General features: G+C 51.7%; 5 protein-coding genes across 5 annotated transcripts; 3 read left to right on the top strand and 2 right to left on the bottom strand.

Annotated features, from left to right (window-relative positions):
- Positions 1 to 382: 382 nt before the first annotated feature.
- On the top strand, positions 383 to 3809 carry BDQ94DRAFT_172435 (nuclear import receptor MTR10; the record flags this gene model as incomplete). The annotated part of the gene is made up of 8 exons (XM_026771957.1): positions 383 to 514; positions 612 to 704; positions 764 to 1036; positions 1147 to 1237; positions 1304 to 2584; positions 2637 to 3062; positions 3133 to 3663; positions 3721 to 3809. The coding sequence occupies 8 exons, from the start codon at positions 383 to 385 to the stop codon at positions 3807 to 3809; spliced, it is 2916 nt and encodes a 971-aa protein (XP_026624015.1).
- Positions 3810 to 5019: 1210 nt separating this feature from the next.
- Positions 5020 to 5755, bottom strand: BDQ94DRAFT_147861 (uncharacterized protein). Its single transcript, XM_026767089.1, has one exon. It carries the CDS (start codon positions 5734 to 5736, stop codon positions 5200 to 5202), a length of 537 nt encoding a protein of 178 aa, XP_026624014.1. The 5' UTR covers positions 5737 to 5755; the 3' UTR covers positions 5020 to 5199.
- A 2732-nt stretch (positions 5756 to 8487) lies between these two features.
- On the top strand, positions 8488 to 11956 carry BDQ94DRAFT_63970 (putative C2H2 finger domain protein). Its single transcript, XM_026776235.1, has 2 exons — positions 8488 to 9041; positions 9100 to 11956. The coding sequence occupies exons 1-2, from the start codon at positions 8801 to 8803 to the stop codon at positions 11937 to 11939; spliced, it is 3081 nt and encodes a 1026-aa protein (XP_026624013.1). The 5' UTR covers positions 8488 to 8800; the 3' UTR covers positions 11940 to 11956.
- A 780-nt stretch (positions 11957 to 12736) lies between these two features.
- Positions 12737 to 13717, top strand: BDQ94DRAFT_63951 (putative cytokinesis EF-hand protein Cdc4). Its single transcript, XM_026776234.1, has 4 exons — positions 12737 to 13124; positions 13181 to 13321; positions 13373 to 13465; positions 13527 to 13717. Exons 1-4 carry the CDS (start codon positions 12938 to 12940, stop codon positions 13553 to 13555), a joined length of 450 nt encoding a protein of 149 aa, XP_026624012.1. The 5' UTR covers positions 12737 to 12937; the 3' UTR covers positions 13556 to 13717.
- BDQ94DRAFT_63936 (uncharacterized protein) lies at positions 13718 to 14698 on the bottom strand. The gene has a single exon (XM_026776233.1). The coding sequence runs from the start codon at positions 14477 to 14479 to the stop codon at positions 13880 to 13882; it is 600 nt and encodes a 199-aa protein (XP_026624011.1). The 5' UTR covers positions 14480 to 14698; the 3' UTR covers positions 13718 to 13879.
- Positions 14699 to 15340: the final 642 nt, after the last annotated feature.

The following is a 15340-nucleotide window of genomic DNA, read 5'->3' as shown; positions in this document are numbered from 1 at the left end:
TGATCGAGAAAGAGACGCGTGGTGGTGGTTGTTAGGCGGGTGGTGCTGGGAGGGAAAGTCGAGAAAGATCGGGAAGGTGGTGAAGCAAGCTTCCATCCTTCTTGCCGCCTCGGGGGACGATTGCGGCTCACCAACTTTTCCCTTTGGGTCGATCGTCACCACATCCCACCTCCACTAACCAGTCACTTACCCCCCGATCTCTCTCTCCGCCACTGTGCTGAAGGTTTAGCGCTGATTCCTTTGAGGCGGCTTGTTCTTTAATGTTTGTTTAATGAGTGTTCATGATCGCACTGCATAGGTGTTGAGCCTCCCGGCCTGGCTGAACCCCTCTTCACCCATTCCCAACTCTAACAATCCCAAAACATCCCACTCCTCGTCCACGATGGCCAGCAAGGAGGGGACCGCAGGGCAGTCCTTTGGTGCTGTCCTCGCGGCAGTTACTACTATGTCAGGAAATGTCTCGCGATCGGAGAAAGAGCACGCCCATGAGTTCCTGGAGAAGTTCCAGAAATCAGTCCGTCCATCCCTACCCCTCATTCTTCCTCCCCAGGGCCGATTGTTCCACGCCGCACATAACAATGCATGCTAATCGTGATCCGGCTTCTATCTAGGTTGAAGCATGGACTATCACCCACGAAATGCTACAGTCTCCCGATGTGCCTGTCGAGGCCAAGCTGTTCGCAGCAACCACGTTGAAAGGAAAGGTGAAGCGATCTCATAACCTGCATGACGCGGTACTGGCACCCCGTACTGACCGTCCAAGATCATCTTCGACCTTGACCAGCTACCCGCGGAATCGATACTCGCCCTCCGAGACTCCGTATTGAATCTGCTTGTGGCTTATGCTGCAGGCCCTCGGCCGATCCAGACACAGCTTTGCGTCTGTCTGGCGAGCCTGGCCATTCAAATGCTGGACTGGAAAGACGTCCTACCCACAGTTGGCGCGGCACTGGGCAGCAGCGCGGGGGATTGTGTGTTGGAGTTTCTCAAGATTCTCCCGGAAGAAGTGACCGAAGGTCGCAAGATCAATCTCAGTGTATGTTCGGCAGCATCAGCACCTCACCTGTTTACAATCCGTCCCCACGCGATCGGTGACGACATTTTATACCGCGACCGACCAGACTCTAACCTACTGGCTTAACTTAGGAAGAGGACCTTGATTCCAGGACGAAAGAACTATTGGAAGACAACGCCGAACAGGTCATGCACCTTCTCATTCAATATGCTCAATCATCCCGTATGTGTCCAACCCTCGGACCTAGCCTGATAATATGTTGATATGCTGAATATGTCTCTGCTTTAGCCACTGCGTCCACCAACCCCCGTCTCCTTGACTGTATTACCTCATGGATGCGCGAGATTCCGGCGTCGAAGATTGTTGACTCACCCCTAATGGATGTGATCCTCAAGGCTCTTGATGACGAACGATCATTCGAGTCTGCGGTAGACAGCATGTGCACCTTGTATAGAGACACGCGGGAGGTCGATGATTCACTGCCAATCATCCAGGCCCTCTATCCGCGATTAATGTCCCTCCGCCCGAAGATTGCCGAGTTCGCCGAAGCGGAAGACACAGATGCTTACAGGGGTATCACGAGGCTGTTTGCCGAAGCTGGCGAGGCCTGGGTAGTTTTGATGGCACGCCTGCCGACTGACTTCCGTGGGCTGGTCGAAGCGGTCCTAGAGTGTTGCGCTCGTGACTGGGAGCGGGACGCGATTTCCCTTACTTTCGTCTTCTGGTATGAGTTGAAACAATATGTTACTCTGGAGCGGTATGCGGATGCACGGGGTTGCTTCAGTGATATCTTCTCTAGCCTCGTGGACATCATGGTCAAGCACCTCGAGTACCCGCGGCCAGAGGAGGGTGAGACGGACCTTTTCGGCGGCGATCGGGAACAGGAAGAGAAATTCCGGCATTTCCGGCACGCCATGGGAGATGTGCTCAAGGATTGCTGCGCGGTCATTGGGGTCAATGAGTGCTTGACCAAGGCGTATCAGCTGATCCAACAATGGGTCTCCAAATATGCCTCTCAGTCGAGCGACGACCACGTTCCCAACTGGCAAGAGCTCGAAGCGCCCCTCTTTAGTTTGCGCGCCATGGGCCGTATGGTTGATCCTGAGGAAAATGTGGTCCTGACACAGGTCATTCCCCTCATCGTGCAGATTCCGAACCAAGAAAAAGTGCGATTCCAGGCCATCATGGCGCTAGCGCGTTACACAGAGTGGACTGCACAGCACCCGGAGACATTGGAGGCGCAATTAAACTATGTCATTTCCGGCTTCCAGCACAGCTCCCCAGAGGTGGTTCAGGCTGCAGCTTTGGCCTTCAAGTTCCTAGGCACGGACTGCCAGAAATTGCTTGGAGGTCACATTGCCCAGCTGCACTCCTTCTACGAGTCAGTCCTTGACAAACTGAAACCGGCCAGTCAGGAAGAGATCACCGAGGGTGTGGCGGCTGTGGTTGCAGTACAACCACTGGAGAAGATCTACGAGACGATGAAACTGTTCTGTGACCCCATTATGGCACGCATCATGAACTTAGCGAACAACGCTAAGGATGAAGAGGGCCAGCGGGCTGTTGCTGGTAGGTATCCTTCAAGATTGACAAGGCGCCCTGCATACTAACTACATGGCAGATCACCTTCAGTTGATTACGATCTTCATCTTGGTTGTGAACCCATACGTCTCACCCCGGGAAGAAAACCCCGCAGTCAAGTATTGCGGCGAGATTTTGCCAATCATGACGACAATCGTGATGAACTTTACCTCGTCCACGCCGATTCTAGAGCGAGTCTGCCGTTGCTGGAGAAACATGATCATTTCCTACCGCACGGCTATGACTCCGCTCCTACCCACGCTAGCGCAGAGTCTTGCAAGCGGATTCGAGGCATCACGAGAAGGATGCTTCCTGTGGGCCACTGACGCTGTCGTGCGCGAGTTCTCCGAGGGTGCTGAATTCGTCGATCCCTCAACCAGCCATGCTGTATTCCAGTTTTACGAGCAGCAAGCGGTCGCGTTCCTGCGAACCTTGAATGATCTGCCCCCCGAGAATCTCCCAGATGGTAGGTGCTCCGCCAGAACCAGCTGGAAATAGGAAGGTCGTTGTGCCTCAAGCTAATTATGTACAACCAGTTATCGAGGACTTCTATCGTTTGTCTTCCGATGCCGTGCGGTATTACCCTAAGGAGTGTGTGACTTCGTCGCTGTCCGTGCCGATCTTCTCCGCCGCACTCAGCGCTCTCACCCTCCAGCAGATTGACCCACTCATGGCCACCCTTCATTATTATCACGACCTCTTTAGCTTTGCTTTCGATAAGCCGACGGTATCCGAATTCACTACTGCAGATGGCAGTTCCTACACCAACCCGCCCGAGATCCGCGAGGCCGTTAAGCAGCTGATTGCATCGCAAGGCCAGCTACTCACGCAGCATATCCTGACAGGAATGATGTTCTCGTTCCCTGGAGAATGCTTCCCCGACGCATCCAGCGTGATGATGATGCTGTTCGAGCTGATGCCCGAAGAGGCAGGAACTTGGCTTCAGGCTACGCTGCAGATGCTTCCCGCAGGAACCATGAAGCCGGGTGAGGCGGAGAGATTGCTGAAGGGCATATTCGACAAGGTCCACTCGGGTGAGGTTCGGAAGATCCGGGTCCTTCTTCAAGGTATGGTGGATCTAGCATTTTCTCGCAAGCTTTACATTGGCTGACAGGCACATATAGACTTCACCAACTCATACCGACGACGAAACGTGGCACCTAGAGAAGGATTGGGCCGGCTGGAGGCGACCCGGTTCCGGTTTAGCGGATAGATTGTATCAGGGAGGAATGGAGGCCAGGACTGAGCAAGTCAGGAACCGCTCAGCGCAAAGGATGCTGGGAGAACGATCCTCATCAGCTGCCGACAACGCTCAGCCCTTGGAAGGCGGCAATAGTCCTTGGAAGATTAGCGCACGTCATGCGACCCGGCCGGAGATCATCAAGCGCTCGCACGCGTTGAGAATCAAGTTAAAAAATATTTGCCCAATCATGTATTCCTTTATGCCCTCCATTCCCTTCCCCCTTCCTCCCGCGCCTACCCCTCATCTCCTCGCATCACCCGTATACGATATGATGTGGTCGTTTCAGAACCCGAGGCACTCTTGCCTGAGGGAGGGCGAGCCCGCGCATGAGACCAGCGGGTTCCCTCCTGCGAATCGGGGGGTGGAGATCCAAGCCCGCTCGCATGTTTCCTTGCTTGCCACTACTTTTACTACCCCTGAACACCCGCCCTGTAAATCGAAAGTACTTTAAAGTGTAGCAATTTAGACCAATGCTTCCCGGCAACCGCGGCCCTTTCTATTCCAGTGCGTATCTACGTATACCAGTCGTATTGGATGTCATGTACAATAGGAATCCCGAATCAGTGTCCATGTGGAGAAGTGAGATAACAATCACCCAAGAGCCAATGACCTACCAGCATGCCTCCATCATGCCTCACTACCATTATTTCAATCATCATATCATATGACGTGCAGAGATTTTCATCCTGAGGACCAAAACCTTCAAGAGCCCCGGGATACTAAAATAGGATACCCACACGGACACACACACACACACACACATACCATGTACCACTCGACCACCTACACATATACACTAACAAGTATATAAATGGAGCCGTGCGTAGATCCTTATGTTCAAGAAAGCAGCATACTTAACCAAGTACTACACGACCAAGTAACCTAAATAAGTAAAAAGTATAGTAATAAAAATATTAGTGACGCGAGATGATCGCCCACCCATTGTTTCAGAAATTTTATCAATCAACCAATCGATATCCATTACTACGCAGGAGATAAAATTGCTATTCAGCTGATCGGGACGAAGAGATAAAAGATTTTCTGTTTTGGCCCCAGTCAGTTGAGTCAGGTAGCCAGTCATGTTTGGGTTTGTAGAGACCCGCTGAGATGGCGGGGTTCGGGTGTGTGGTTCGTGATGATGATCTGATGTATGGGTCCGTTGATTATCTAGAGTTACGGAGTCGTTTAGGCTGGGATTTCAGGGCAAGTGGGTACATGTACCCTCGCACTTAGGTAACAAGCAGGTATTCTTGGAGTGAGATGCAGCCTACGATGTTTGCGCTCGCTTATGAAGTACTATTTAGGCAAGCAGGGAGGCTGGAAGGATTGGTTCTTTGGGTCTAAGGGGGCCGTCAGCTACTTACTTACTTGGTTTAGTATCAGAGATGTGTATGTGTGTGTGTGTGGTTCCCGGTGTGTTGATCAGGTGGTTAGTACTTATTAGGCCTTGTTTACTTACTTTGGTTAGGAGGGTAGGAGATAATTGCCATTGTCGATCTTTCTCGCTTTTATTATGTCCGAGTAGTGGCTGGTTGTTGTTGTTGTTGTTATTATTGTTGTTGTTGTTGTTGGAGAGGTTCTTCATGTAATGTAGGGTGGCAGGTATCCTGCTATGTGAAAATTTGGCGGTGGACAGGATCACGCCATGAGTTAGTTGTTCCTGCTTACACTCGAGGATGCCTTCTTCCTTTGTTGCTGTAATGGATGGCCGCCTATTGGCAGTAGTAGTAGTCAGATGCATGAGTGCGGTGTACTCCGTAGGGCAGACAGGCAACCCGCGGCTAGTAAGCGGTATACTGGCATAGTACAGGGGTGATGGTGTGTGAGGAAAAGAAATTGCACGCGGCAATGGCGAGAGAGAGATTTTATTGATCCAATGGAAAGGGAGACAATTCATGAATTGTATCCGAGGTCATTGGGCCGCCAGTTCATGAAGCTTTTGGGGGCTGAGCCCATGATGTCAAAGATATATTTCTCGGCTGGTGGATCCTGCTACTAAGCGTTTTGTGGAATATGAACCCACTTGGGATATGCCTGTAAATGATCCAGGGTCGTGTTAGACGCGTGCTCGGGGATCTAGATCCGATGTTCGGACGAGAAAGAGTATTTTTGTTGGGAATAATTGCTTTTTTCTTGTTCCTCTCAGGTTGTCAGCGATACTTGCTTCTTCGGGTTGGTGAGTGGTGCTCCGCACCATCACCGGTATCGCTGCTATAGTGCAATTCTATATTGGGGATCACTCCACTAGAACTCCCTCGGTTTCGGGCCAGGTAGATCCCTTGGCATGTCTGGCGCAGGAACAGGTTTAAGTCAAGAAATCGTAGCCAAATGGCGGCTCAGCCACTTAGAGTAGTCGATCTCCATAGTTATACGGGCCAGAATGCACTCTGGTGATCGTTATTCCAGTGCGAAATTAGTACGGTTGCTATTATTGTGGCAAGTGTGGCTGTGTGGTTACTCATTGCTGTGGCCGGGAGGGTACCGGTGCGCTGGTACCGCATCGGAGACTTCCGCGCTGGCGGAATGCGTAGGGGGCACCGATATGGCATAAAGCATCTGTCATAGAATCAAATCAGTCGATGTTCTTATCATATCAGTATCTTAAGTTTGCGTTCCTGGACCAAGGATCCTTCTCCGCGGTCTTGATCCGGGGAGAAGGTACGGAGCACGCCATCCGCCGAATGTCAGGAGACTCAGTCTGACGACACTTGGACGGCGGCCGTTCGAGAACTTGATGTTTTCTTTTTCTGCAGGCGGCGCATGATGCGTCCCTGGGAATACCCTACGCGGAATAGAGTCAATAAGCTGCCTCGTTCCGAGAGACTGAAACCACGCTTAATTAGGTAGACACTGCCACTAGGCTGCCTTTTGGACCCGTCGTTCAAGGCCAAACGAAGCTGGTTGGGCTGAAAGGAGGGCCAGGAAAAGGGAAATGGAGATCAAACCTGCCAATCAAGGTAGCAATTGAGTCTAATGCACAAAGTTAGATGAGAACGAGCAGCAGGTCGTGCGTAACGCTGCTCCTGATTGACAGTCGCACTGCACGGTTGTATGTATGTCTATGCGCTGATGACGCTTCGAACTCGATCGTGCCCACCCAGAGCCTGCAAATCCCTTTTTCTCCGCACTGCAAAGTTTCAGTTGACACTGACACTGACACATGAACAGTGATGATTGGCCGGGGACAATCCCTTACGGATCGGGAATTAGAGCATGGAGGATCGCCCGATTGCCTCTGCCGCGAACAAGGCCATCCAGTATGAAGCTCGCCATCCATCTTCCGGGGACTAACCGCTGCTGCCGCAATGCATATTCGCCTGCACCGTTTTGGCCTGGGCTGCATTAACTGGGGAAGGGTGGAGCGTGTTCGTCTGGTCCTTTCATTTCGCTTTTTGATTTTATTTTTCCGGTTGGCATTTATTCCTAGCTGATCAATTCATTTTTCTTGGGACCACTAGCGTCAGGGACTATGTAATCCGTAGGGTGTTTCCACATCAATGTCACCTGCAATGTGATGAGAACGGGGGTGGTTTCCATACCGGGGGCCTAGGAACAGGCTTCTCGGGCGAGTGGTATAACGGGATAAACCTAGATAGTATAGAGGTAGCATGTCAGAGGAGTGCAGTGTGGCACGGGGCGCCCAGGATGAAGGGAGAGGGGGGACTGACCGTGGTCAGTTTTTGGTTCTAGCTGGCTTCTGCGAGTGTTCGGTGCAGAACCAATGATATCGATTCCAATACCTTAAGTTCTTGGAAGCCAATGATGATGGATTATCGCGGCTTCCCATCGCTGTCCCACCCGCATCCCCTCCTTTCACTTCCGGCCATTCTCTTCTCAGCAAAAGATGACCAAGACCCAGTTAGCCTTCATTTTGCTTCTTTCCCGAGAGGTCGTATTTTAGTTTTTTCGCGTTTCTTTTTCGTCTCAAATCCGGAAACCACTTGCGCGGCTGTGGTGGAAATCTGTGGCGATTAGTGCTCTCACCGGGTGGAGTCACCATACAAAAAGGAGAAGAAAGAGCAGAAGGGGAGGAGAGAGAGATGGAAGAGGAGAGAAAAACAAGAAGTCACCGTACGACTTGGGAAAGGTGCAGGAAGAACATTTGGTGGTACATCCAGCCATCCTCCATATTATTTTTTGACTTGAAGCTCCAGAGCGTCGGCTGCCCCACCTCCGAACGAGCACCAGAATATTAAGGGACCACCGCTCCCAGTCTGGTTCCTCTTGTTCCTCCCCGGTCGTCCTCTCTTTGGCTTTGGCTTCTTCTCTTCTTCCTTTCCTTGGGTCTGACTCTTCTTCCTCTCTTGGTTCCACCATCCAGCATCCAGCATCCATCGTGCACCCTCGTGTGCTTGCAGTCTGGCAGCTGGGGGTGTGTCGGGGGGCCCTTGCTCACTCGGCCCTTTTCCCCTCTTCCTCCACCGTTTCCACCCCCCATCACCAGTCATCGTACGACCTTTCTCCTCCGAACTGCTTCCCCTTCAGACTTACACAAATCAATTCCTGGCATACAGATTATTTTTCTTTTGACCGAAACCTTCCGTGAATTTATCCTTGGGATTGTTCCTTTGCTATCGGAGTGTCCCAACCCATCCGGAACCGCTCACTCTTCCCGCCCGCCGAGTTTTCCCCACGGGGTTCCCCGTGCGTCAGAATCGGCCCAGACAGCGGCGACCTTCCACCGTGTACGAGACGACATCCTGCCCGCTCCTTTTCAGCCTTATGCCAGTATACACTCGGGCTCACGTTTCGCTCTGAGCCCTCCGGACCGGAATCCGTCAGCAGACGAGAAGCATTCCATCTCAGGTCTGATGAACGTTTCTCATACAAGCAAGATCTTTGCGGGTGATCTTCGGGGTGTCGGCTAAGGCGCAACAATCCACACGCGGTATCAAGGAAAAAAAAAAGACGAGATTTCGAAACAATTGATTAATTATTGTTGTCTGGTTCTTCCAGCCAAGATGACCTTGGCTCTGGCTACAATGACTCCGCTGGGTTCGGGGCCTAAACGCGATCATACATCGAGCACAGAGATTGACATGATGACGGAAGCTGATGCGCTGCATGCGGCTATTAATGGACCCCCACGCAAAAGGAAAAGGACCCGAAAGGTTCAGACAGATCGCAAGTTTGAATGCACATTTGAGGGGTGCGGCAAGAGTTACTCACGAGCGGAGCATCTGTACCGCCACCAACTGAACCGTACGCATGCAATCCTTCCAAGAGCTTGTGAGCAAGTACTAACTGGCTGCTGCTCTAGATACCCCCAAGCAGATTTATCGGTGCGACTTTCCTGATTGTTACCGCTCGTTTGTGCGACAAGACCTATGTATCCGTCATAGAGAACGCCACACCACCCAGGGATCGCAGCTACAGAAGCGCGATCACTTTGCGCAGGCTGCAGCAACCAGCAACAACCTGAAAAAGCCGCAAGTCTCTCAAGTCATGTCTCAAGTGAACGCGAACCACGCACCTACACTCATTCCGCTACCCTCCAATTATTCGCCCGTTCAAGCCCCATCCGAGGGTCAGACAATGACAGTGCCTGCGATGAGTGCATCGAATCAACACGTACACATGCCCTCGCCCTCAGGATCCGTGGGCATTGGCCAGGGATTCAATTATCAGACTATGGTGTCCCATCATGCAGTGGACCTGTCTGACCCTACGTTTTCCCGATCGAACAGTTCCAGTAATCATACACTCAGCTCCCCCCCAGGACAGTCAAGCACAACAACCTTTAGTCCTCCTGAGATACAGGCGGTGCCTCATACGGCGCTCGGTGGTCACTCTGCTGGCAAATCGTCCCCCAATTCAGGAGACTTGAGCCACGAAGTTCGATCTCACCATTCCCTGGCCGAAACATCTTCTCTAACACACGATATCGATGGCCCTTCATTGGCTCATCCCACATCCTATTCAGGCCTACAAATCCCTGTGGGGGGATACACAAATATATCGATGGCTCCAGCGACGTCGGCTTCGACGTCTCTGGACCGCGGAACACTAGAGTCGATGTCAGAGATGATGACATCCGGCCCGTCAGTGGGAGATGCCGGCTTCGACGCGTTGGCTTCTTGTGTTTACCCGGTGTTTGGTGGCGAAGCCCACAACCGGTCACCCTTCGCAATGGCGGATGATTTCACAGCATGGCTGTTTAACGATCCCGTTACAGGCTCTCCGTCCATGGGGTATCCTGCTCCCACTAACGTGGTGCCAAATTACTTGGACGCTGTCCAACTACAGAACCAATTTTTCATGAGTGATCCGGCGTATGGCAGCTTTCTCAGTGGTGTCATTCCGCATCATCCCATGAGTGTCACAAGCATTCTGGATCCGGGATCACCGCGCGCCATCATGTCAGAGGAGAAGAGACAAGAACTTCTTGCCCTCATGAGCTCGAGGTTTAATGAGGCCTTCTATGCAGTGTCTGCTAAGCGCAAGGATGCGCTGATGGACGGTGACATTGACGACGATGACCATGTGCTAAGTCTACGCATGATGCAGATGTACATCGGCTCGTATTGGTACCATTTCCACTCTCAGTTGCCCATCTTACATCGTCCAACGTTCGAGGCGGACAAAGCGCCTAATCTTCTTCTGCTCGCAGTGATGGCTATTGGCGCATCCACGCTGGATAGAATTCACGGGTCAGAAGTAACCGAGGCAGCAGCGGAGTTGGCGAACTTTATCGCCTGGCATCTCCGAACGGAGCTTTTCATGGATGCAGACTTTCGTCCACCAGCTAAGCTCTGGATTTTCCAAGCACTCCTGCTGCTGGAGGTATATGAAAAGATGTACTCCACTCGTGCGCTCCATGAGCGGGCGCATATCCATCACGACACCACACTTACACTGATGCGACGGGGCAGCTCATTGATCGGCCGCTCTGCGTTAGACTCTCCTGCAAGCTTGCGCGATGATCGGCAGGCCCGGTCAGCTTCTGGATCGACACTGGCGCCAGACTTTGTGGCTGAAGAGTCATGGACACACTGGATCAAGGCTGAGGCCACGAGGAGAGTGGCTTTTGCGGCTTTCGTTCTGGACTCTACCCACGCCACTATGTTCGGGCATTCGGCTAAGATGGTTGCTCACGAGCTTCGGTTACCGTTGCCCTGTGATGAGGCGCTGTGGTCTGCGACTAGCGCCTCTGAGGTAGCTCGAGTGCAATCGAGCCTGCACGCCAACGGAGTCAAGCCTGTCATGTTTTTGGACGGCCTTAAGAAGACGCTTAACGGACAGCGGGTCCGGACAAATGCTTTTGGACGAACCATTCTTATGGCTGGTTTGCTTAGCGTCAGTTGGCACATGAATCAACGAGACCTACAGGTGAGCTCACTGGGTGGGCCACCGGCATTGGGAGGCCGGGACAAATGGCGGTCAGCACTGTTGCGAGCCTATGATAATTGGCGACGAGACTTTGATGAAGCGCTGGGCCAGTCACCATCGGGGCCATTTCATGGTGGATACCGTACCCGACATCCTCTAGACGACGATAATGTTTTTGAGTCGCGCGACGTCCTCCATGGATTGGCGCATATGGCCTCTCACGTTGATATTGTCGACTGTCAAATCTTCGCTGGAGCTGGTCGGCTCATGGGACGGTCTATCACCCCCAGAGACTACAAAGCGGCGCGCGAAAAGATGGTTGATCGCTGGGCCACCAAGGCTACAGCCCGCGACGCCACGTTCTATGCTTTGAAGTTCTTATCGGAGTGCCTTCTGGATGAGAAACGAGCACTGAACGAGGATGGGGAACTGTATTCAGGTCGAGACGATTACCTCTTGAACCGGCCCTGGGTGCTGTATGTTGCGGCTCTAGTGGTCTGGTGCTATGGATATGCACTTGAAGGGCCCTTGAAGACTCCTGTCAAGTTGAGCACCCCTGCTGCACAGCGGCAGGACATGCAGGAGTTTCTGCGCCGGGTGGGCGGCGTTCGTGAGCCCAGCGACTTGGAAGGGATGCAAGGATGCAACCGCTGTCTGGGCTTGTTATTGATCCTTCGGGACGGGTTCGCCAACACGCGCTGGGAGTTATTGGCCGAAGCTGCCAATCTGCTCACCAGTTGTATCGACAAGCTGAATGGAGCAGCTTGCTGAGATATTACGTCTCCACCAAAATAAGTTCTTTTGTTAATTTTCCTTACATTTTTGTGTGTATATAGCGTTTGAGGGAGGATTCTGTTCTTTTGTACTGGGACGCCTTTGTGTTTCGATAAGCACCCGCTGCCTTGTTTGCTGTATTCTCCTGCGTGGCTTACGTTTGAGTTGGCTGTCTGAATACTTTGCGCATGTGTTATGACTTGGATACCAATGGGACGGATAGCGTTGCATGTTTGTATTATTGCAATATTAGTACTAAGTACTTCTGTGAAACTTCAAAGAGGCCAATCATGTTCCATGATCAGTACTAGTAGTAGTTACTCGGCAATCAGTGCACTCCGTAGGCTGATGTTGTCATCATATCAGTCGAAGCGCAGATCGATAGGGGGGTTGTCGTGCCTGAGGTGTCCGGTTACCACAACAACAACCGGGCAAACAGTGCAGCCGGACTCTCTCCTCCATCCCGCTCGCTCTTCTCCTTTCCTTGTTCCCCCATTCTGCCCTCCTCCTTCATTCCCAAGCCATACGTGGTACCTCCTGCCATTGCCGTTCCGTTTGTTTAGATCGTCGTCCACATCCCCCTGTCGCCATCCCTCGCAGCCCGCTGTCGCATATTCCTCACGCAATCACCACAATCAACACAACAAACAGTCATGGTACGTGGCCGTCTCGCAATGTCAATTAAAAGCATCATTATCCCTCGCTGGCGGGAGAAGAATTGTCCGGATGGCATCAGGAACGAGCAGCACTCTGTATCCCTTGTTTGTTGACTGTCGTGGTCAACCTCGGGGATAACTGGTGTGGTTGGATCCATTGAATTCCGGCCCCTCGTCGGCCCATCCAATCCCTTTGCTCGTTTCCATGGTTCACTAGTAGTCGTGGCTGCTTGTTCGTCATCGGCACACTTCATCTCCCTGTCTTCTTTCCATCCTCCATTTCATCTCTGATCTCTACTCTTCATCCCGGATTTTTGCACTTGTGATTTCACTTTCAAGATGTCTCGCTCACCAGATATGCACCATGACCAGGCCTCGACCAACTACAAGGAAGCCTTCTCTCTCTTCGATAAGCGTGGTACCGGCAAGGTCGCGCTCGAGTCGCTAGGCGACCTCCTGCGCGCATGCGGCCAGAATCCTACTTTGGCGGAGATCGCAGATTTGGAGAAGTCCATCGGTGGAGACTGTACGTTTTGACTTGCTCTGAAATGGCTAATGTGTATCTAACACACTTGTGCGCAGTTGACTTCGAGTCGTTCTTGAAGGTCCTCAACCGCCCTGGAGGCTTCCGTGACCCTGGCGAGCCCGAAGAATACTGCCGCGGATTCCAGGTGTTCGACAAGGACCTGACTGGGTTTATCGGTGTGGGACAGCTCCGATACAGTATGTGAAGCAGGATGGAGTTTATTGGGTTGATACTGATGATGGCTACAGTCCTGACGAATCTCGGTGAGAAGATGTCGGATGAGGAGGTTGACGAGCTACTCAAGGCCGTCGACACCAGCTCCGGCGAGATCAACTACACCGGTATGTTACACCAGCTGAAAGTTCACCATGCCTTTGTGTTGGGTCAGGCTAACAGCAGCAGACCTCGTCCGCACCATCCTGGCCAACTAAACGACACACGATACCGATACCCTCCTGACGTTCCTGATGATTTCTGTTACGACGCGAACCTCCTACCAGCCGTGCCGGAGTTGAAGGCTTGAGCATAGTTTAGTTATAGTGCATTGTATATGGGATATTGCGCGATTCAGCAGCGGATAAACATAAGATAAATAAACATGATAAAATGATACATGGTATATGGAAGTACAGTATAAATAGCACAATCAACTCCTCATGATGACCACTTCCCCTCCCAACACCATAGCCACTACCAAACCCTTATAGAAATATACCCCATAACCCACAACATCAAAGATACGCCGTCCGAACTGATTATCCCTCCAACCACCCCACCCACTCTCTATCCAACCCCTTGACCACCTTCTCCAGCTCATCCCCCATCATAACCCCCGTCTCCACCAAAGCCCCCGGCAAGAGATAAACCACCCTAGCCTTCTCCGCATCCTCATCCTCACCTTCAGCCCCAGCACTATTCCCCCCAAAATGCACCTCATCCAAAAAGTACCCCATGACAACTCTACACCGCCCGCACCTCAGAAACAACCGTTTCTCGAACCCATCTTCCCTCCGCACAAGCGTGTGTTTGCGATCCGGGATGGTGGTGGATAGAAGGATCGTGTAGTGTTTTTGTTTGATGGAAGATTGTGCTTGTGATGTGGTTGGTTCTTCTTCGTCTTCGTCGGCGGTGCTGTTATCGCGCGGAAGAGGTAGGATTAAGGCACCGTCTTTGGCGGGGTCTTTCCGGCGCGGGAGGGAGGAGACGGAGCGTGTGGTCGCGAGGAGGAGGTGGTTGCAGAAGCGGCAGTGGTGGGTTTGGACGGGGAGGCGGGGAGGCGATTGTTCTGTAGATGTGGCTGTTGTTGGTGGTGGTGGTGTTGGGTCGTCTGGGGTTGGGGTTGGGGTTGGGGTCATTGTGTGTGTTATAGGTAATTCGCTGGTGGAAGGAGGCTGAGGTATAGTGGGATCTGGTAGTTTTGTTTGTGGGTTATTATTGTATTGGGTTGATTGATTGCTGGGTGTTGGTGTGGATGGAGGAAGGCTGGTGGTGACGGTGATGTGAGGTTTAATGTTGGGTGTGAGGTTTTCGGCTTATCGATAAGGGGGGGATGGTTTCCTTGGGTATTGGCAGCTTGAATTTATTAATGTGAAAATAAGCTAAACACAATGTAATAGATAGTTACGGGGTATAATTGACACCTAGAAACTCGAAAATTGTTTCCAGGTGTTTAAGTGTGCAACTTACAATGGGGTTCTTCATTTTCCAGGCGACCTATTACGAAGGTGATATTATTTTGGATATTTGTTTTTTTACTAGTACTGATAGTATGTCGAGTGCACCATACAGAACGATGAAATACCACCATGATAGAACAGAAACTCTTTCAATCATTCAGGCAAATTCACACAAATGGCATCAGAGTTACAGCATGATGCCATAAGTATAGAGTCGCGGACCAACTGAGTTTGCCCGAAATAAGCAAAACCTCTGAGACTGCTGCGTCTGCAAGACCGCTGATGGAGTGCATAGTTAATAAGATTAAATGGAGCCCGAGAGATCCTACTAGCCATAGGCAGCAGGTCACATGCGGGCAATATATAGCTATCAGCAGAGAAAACCTGCTATGCTTTTGCGAAAACAAGACGGCAGTGACGCTGTGCCTTCTATGTCCAGCACTATCCTTGCTGCATTCCGTGTTTGCTTGTTGGGAAGAATCATCCGGGCCAATCAACTGACCTATTGATCGGTACCCATTATACGATCCAAATTTGGGT

Source organism: Aspergillus welwitschiae (genome assembly GCF_003344945.1).
Source record: "Aspergillus welwitschiae strain CBS 139.54b unplaced genomic scaffold BDQ94scaffold_26, whole genome shotgun sequence".
NCBI classification, from domain to species: domain Eukaryota; kingdom Fungi; phylum Ascomycota; class Eurotiomycetes; order Eurotiales; family Aspergillaceae; genus Aspergillus; species Aspergillus welwitschiae.
This window is presented reverse-complemented; position numbering and strand designations above follow the sequence as displayed.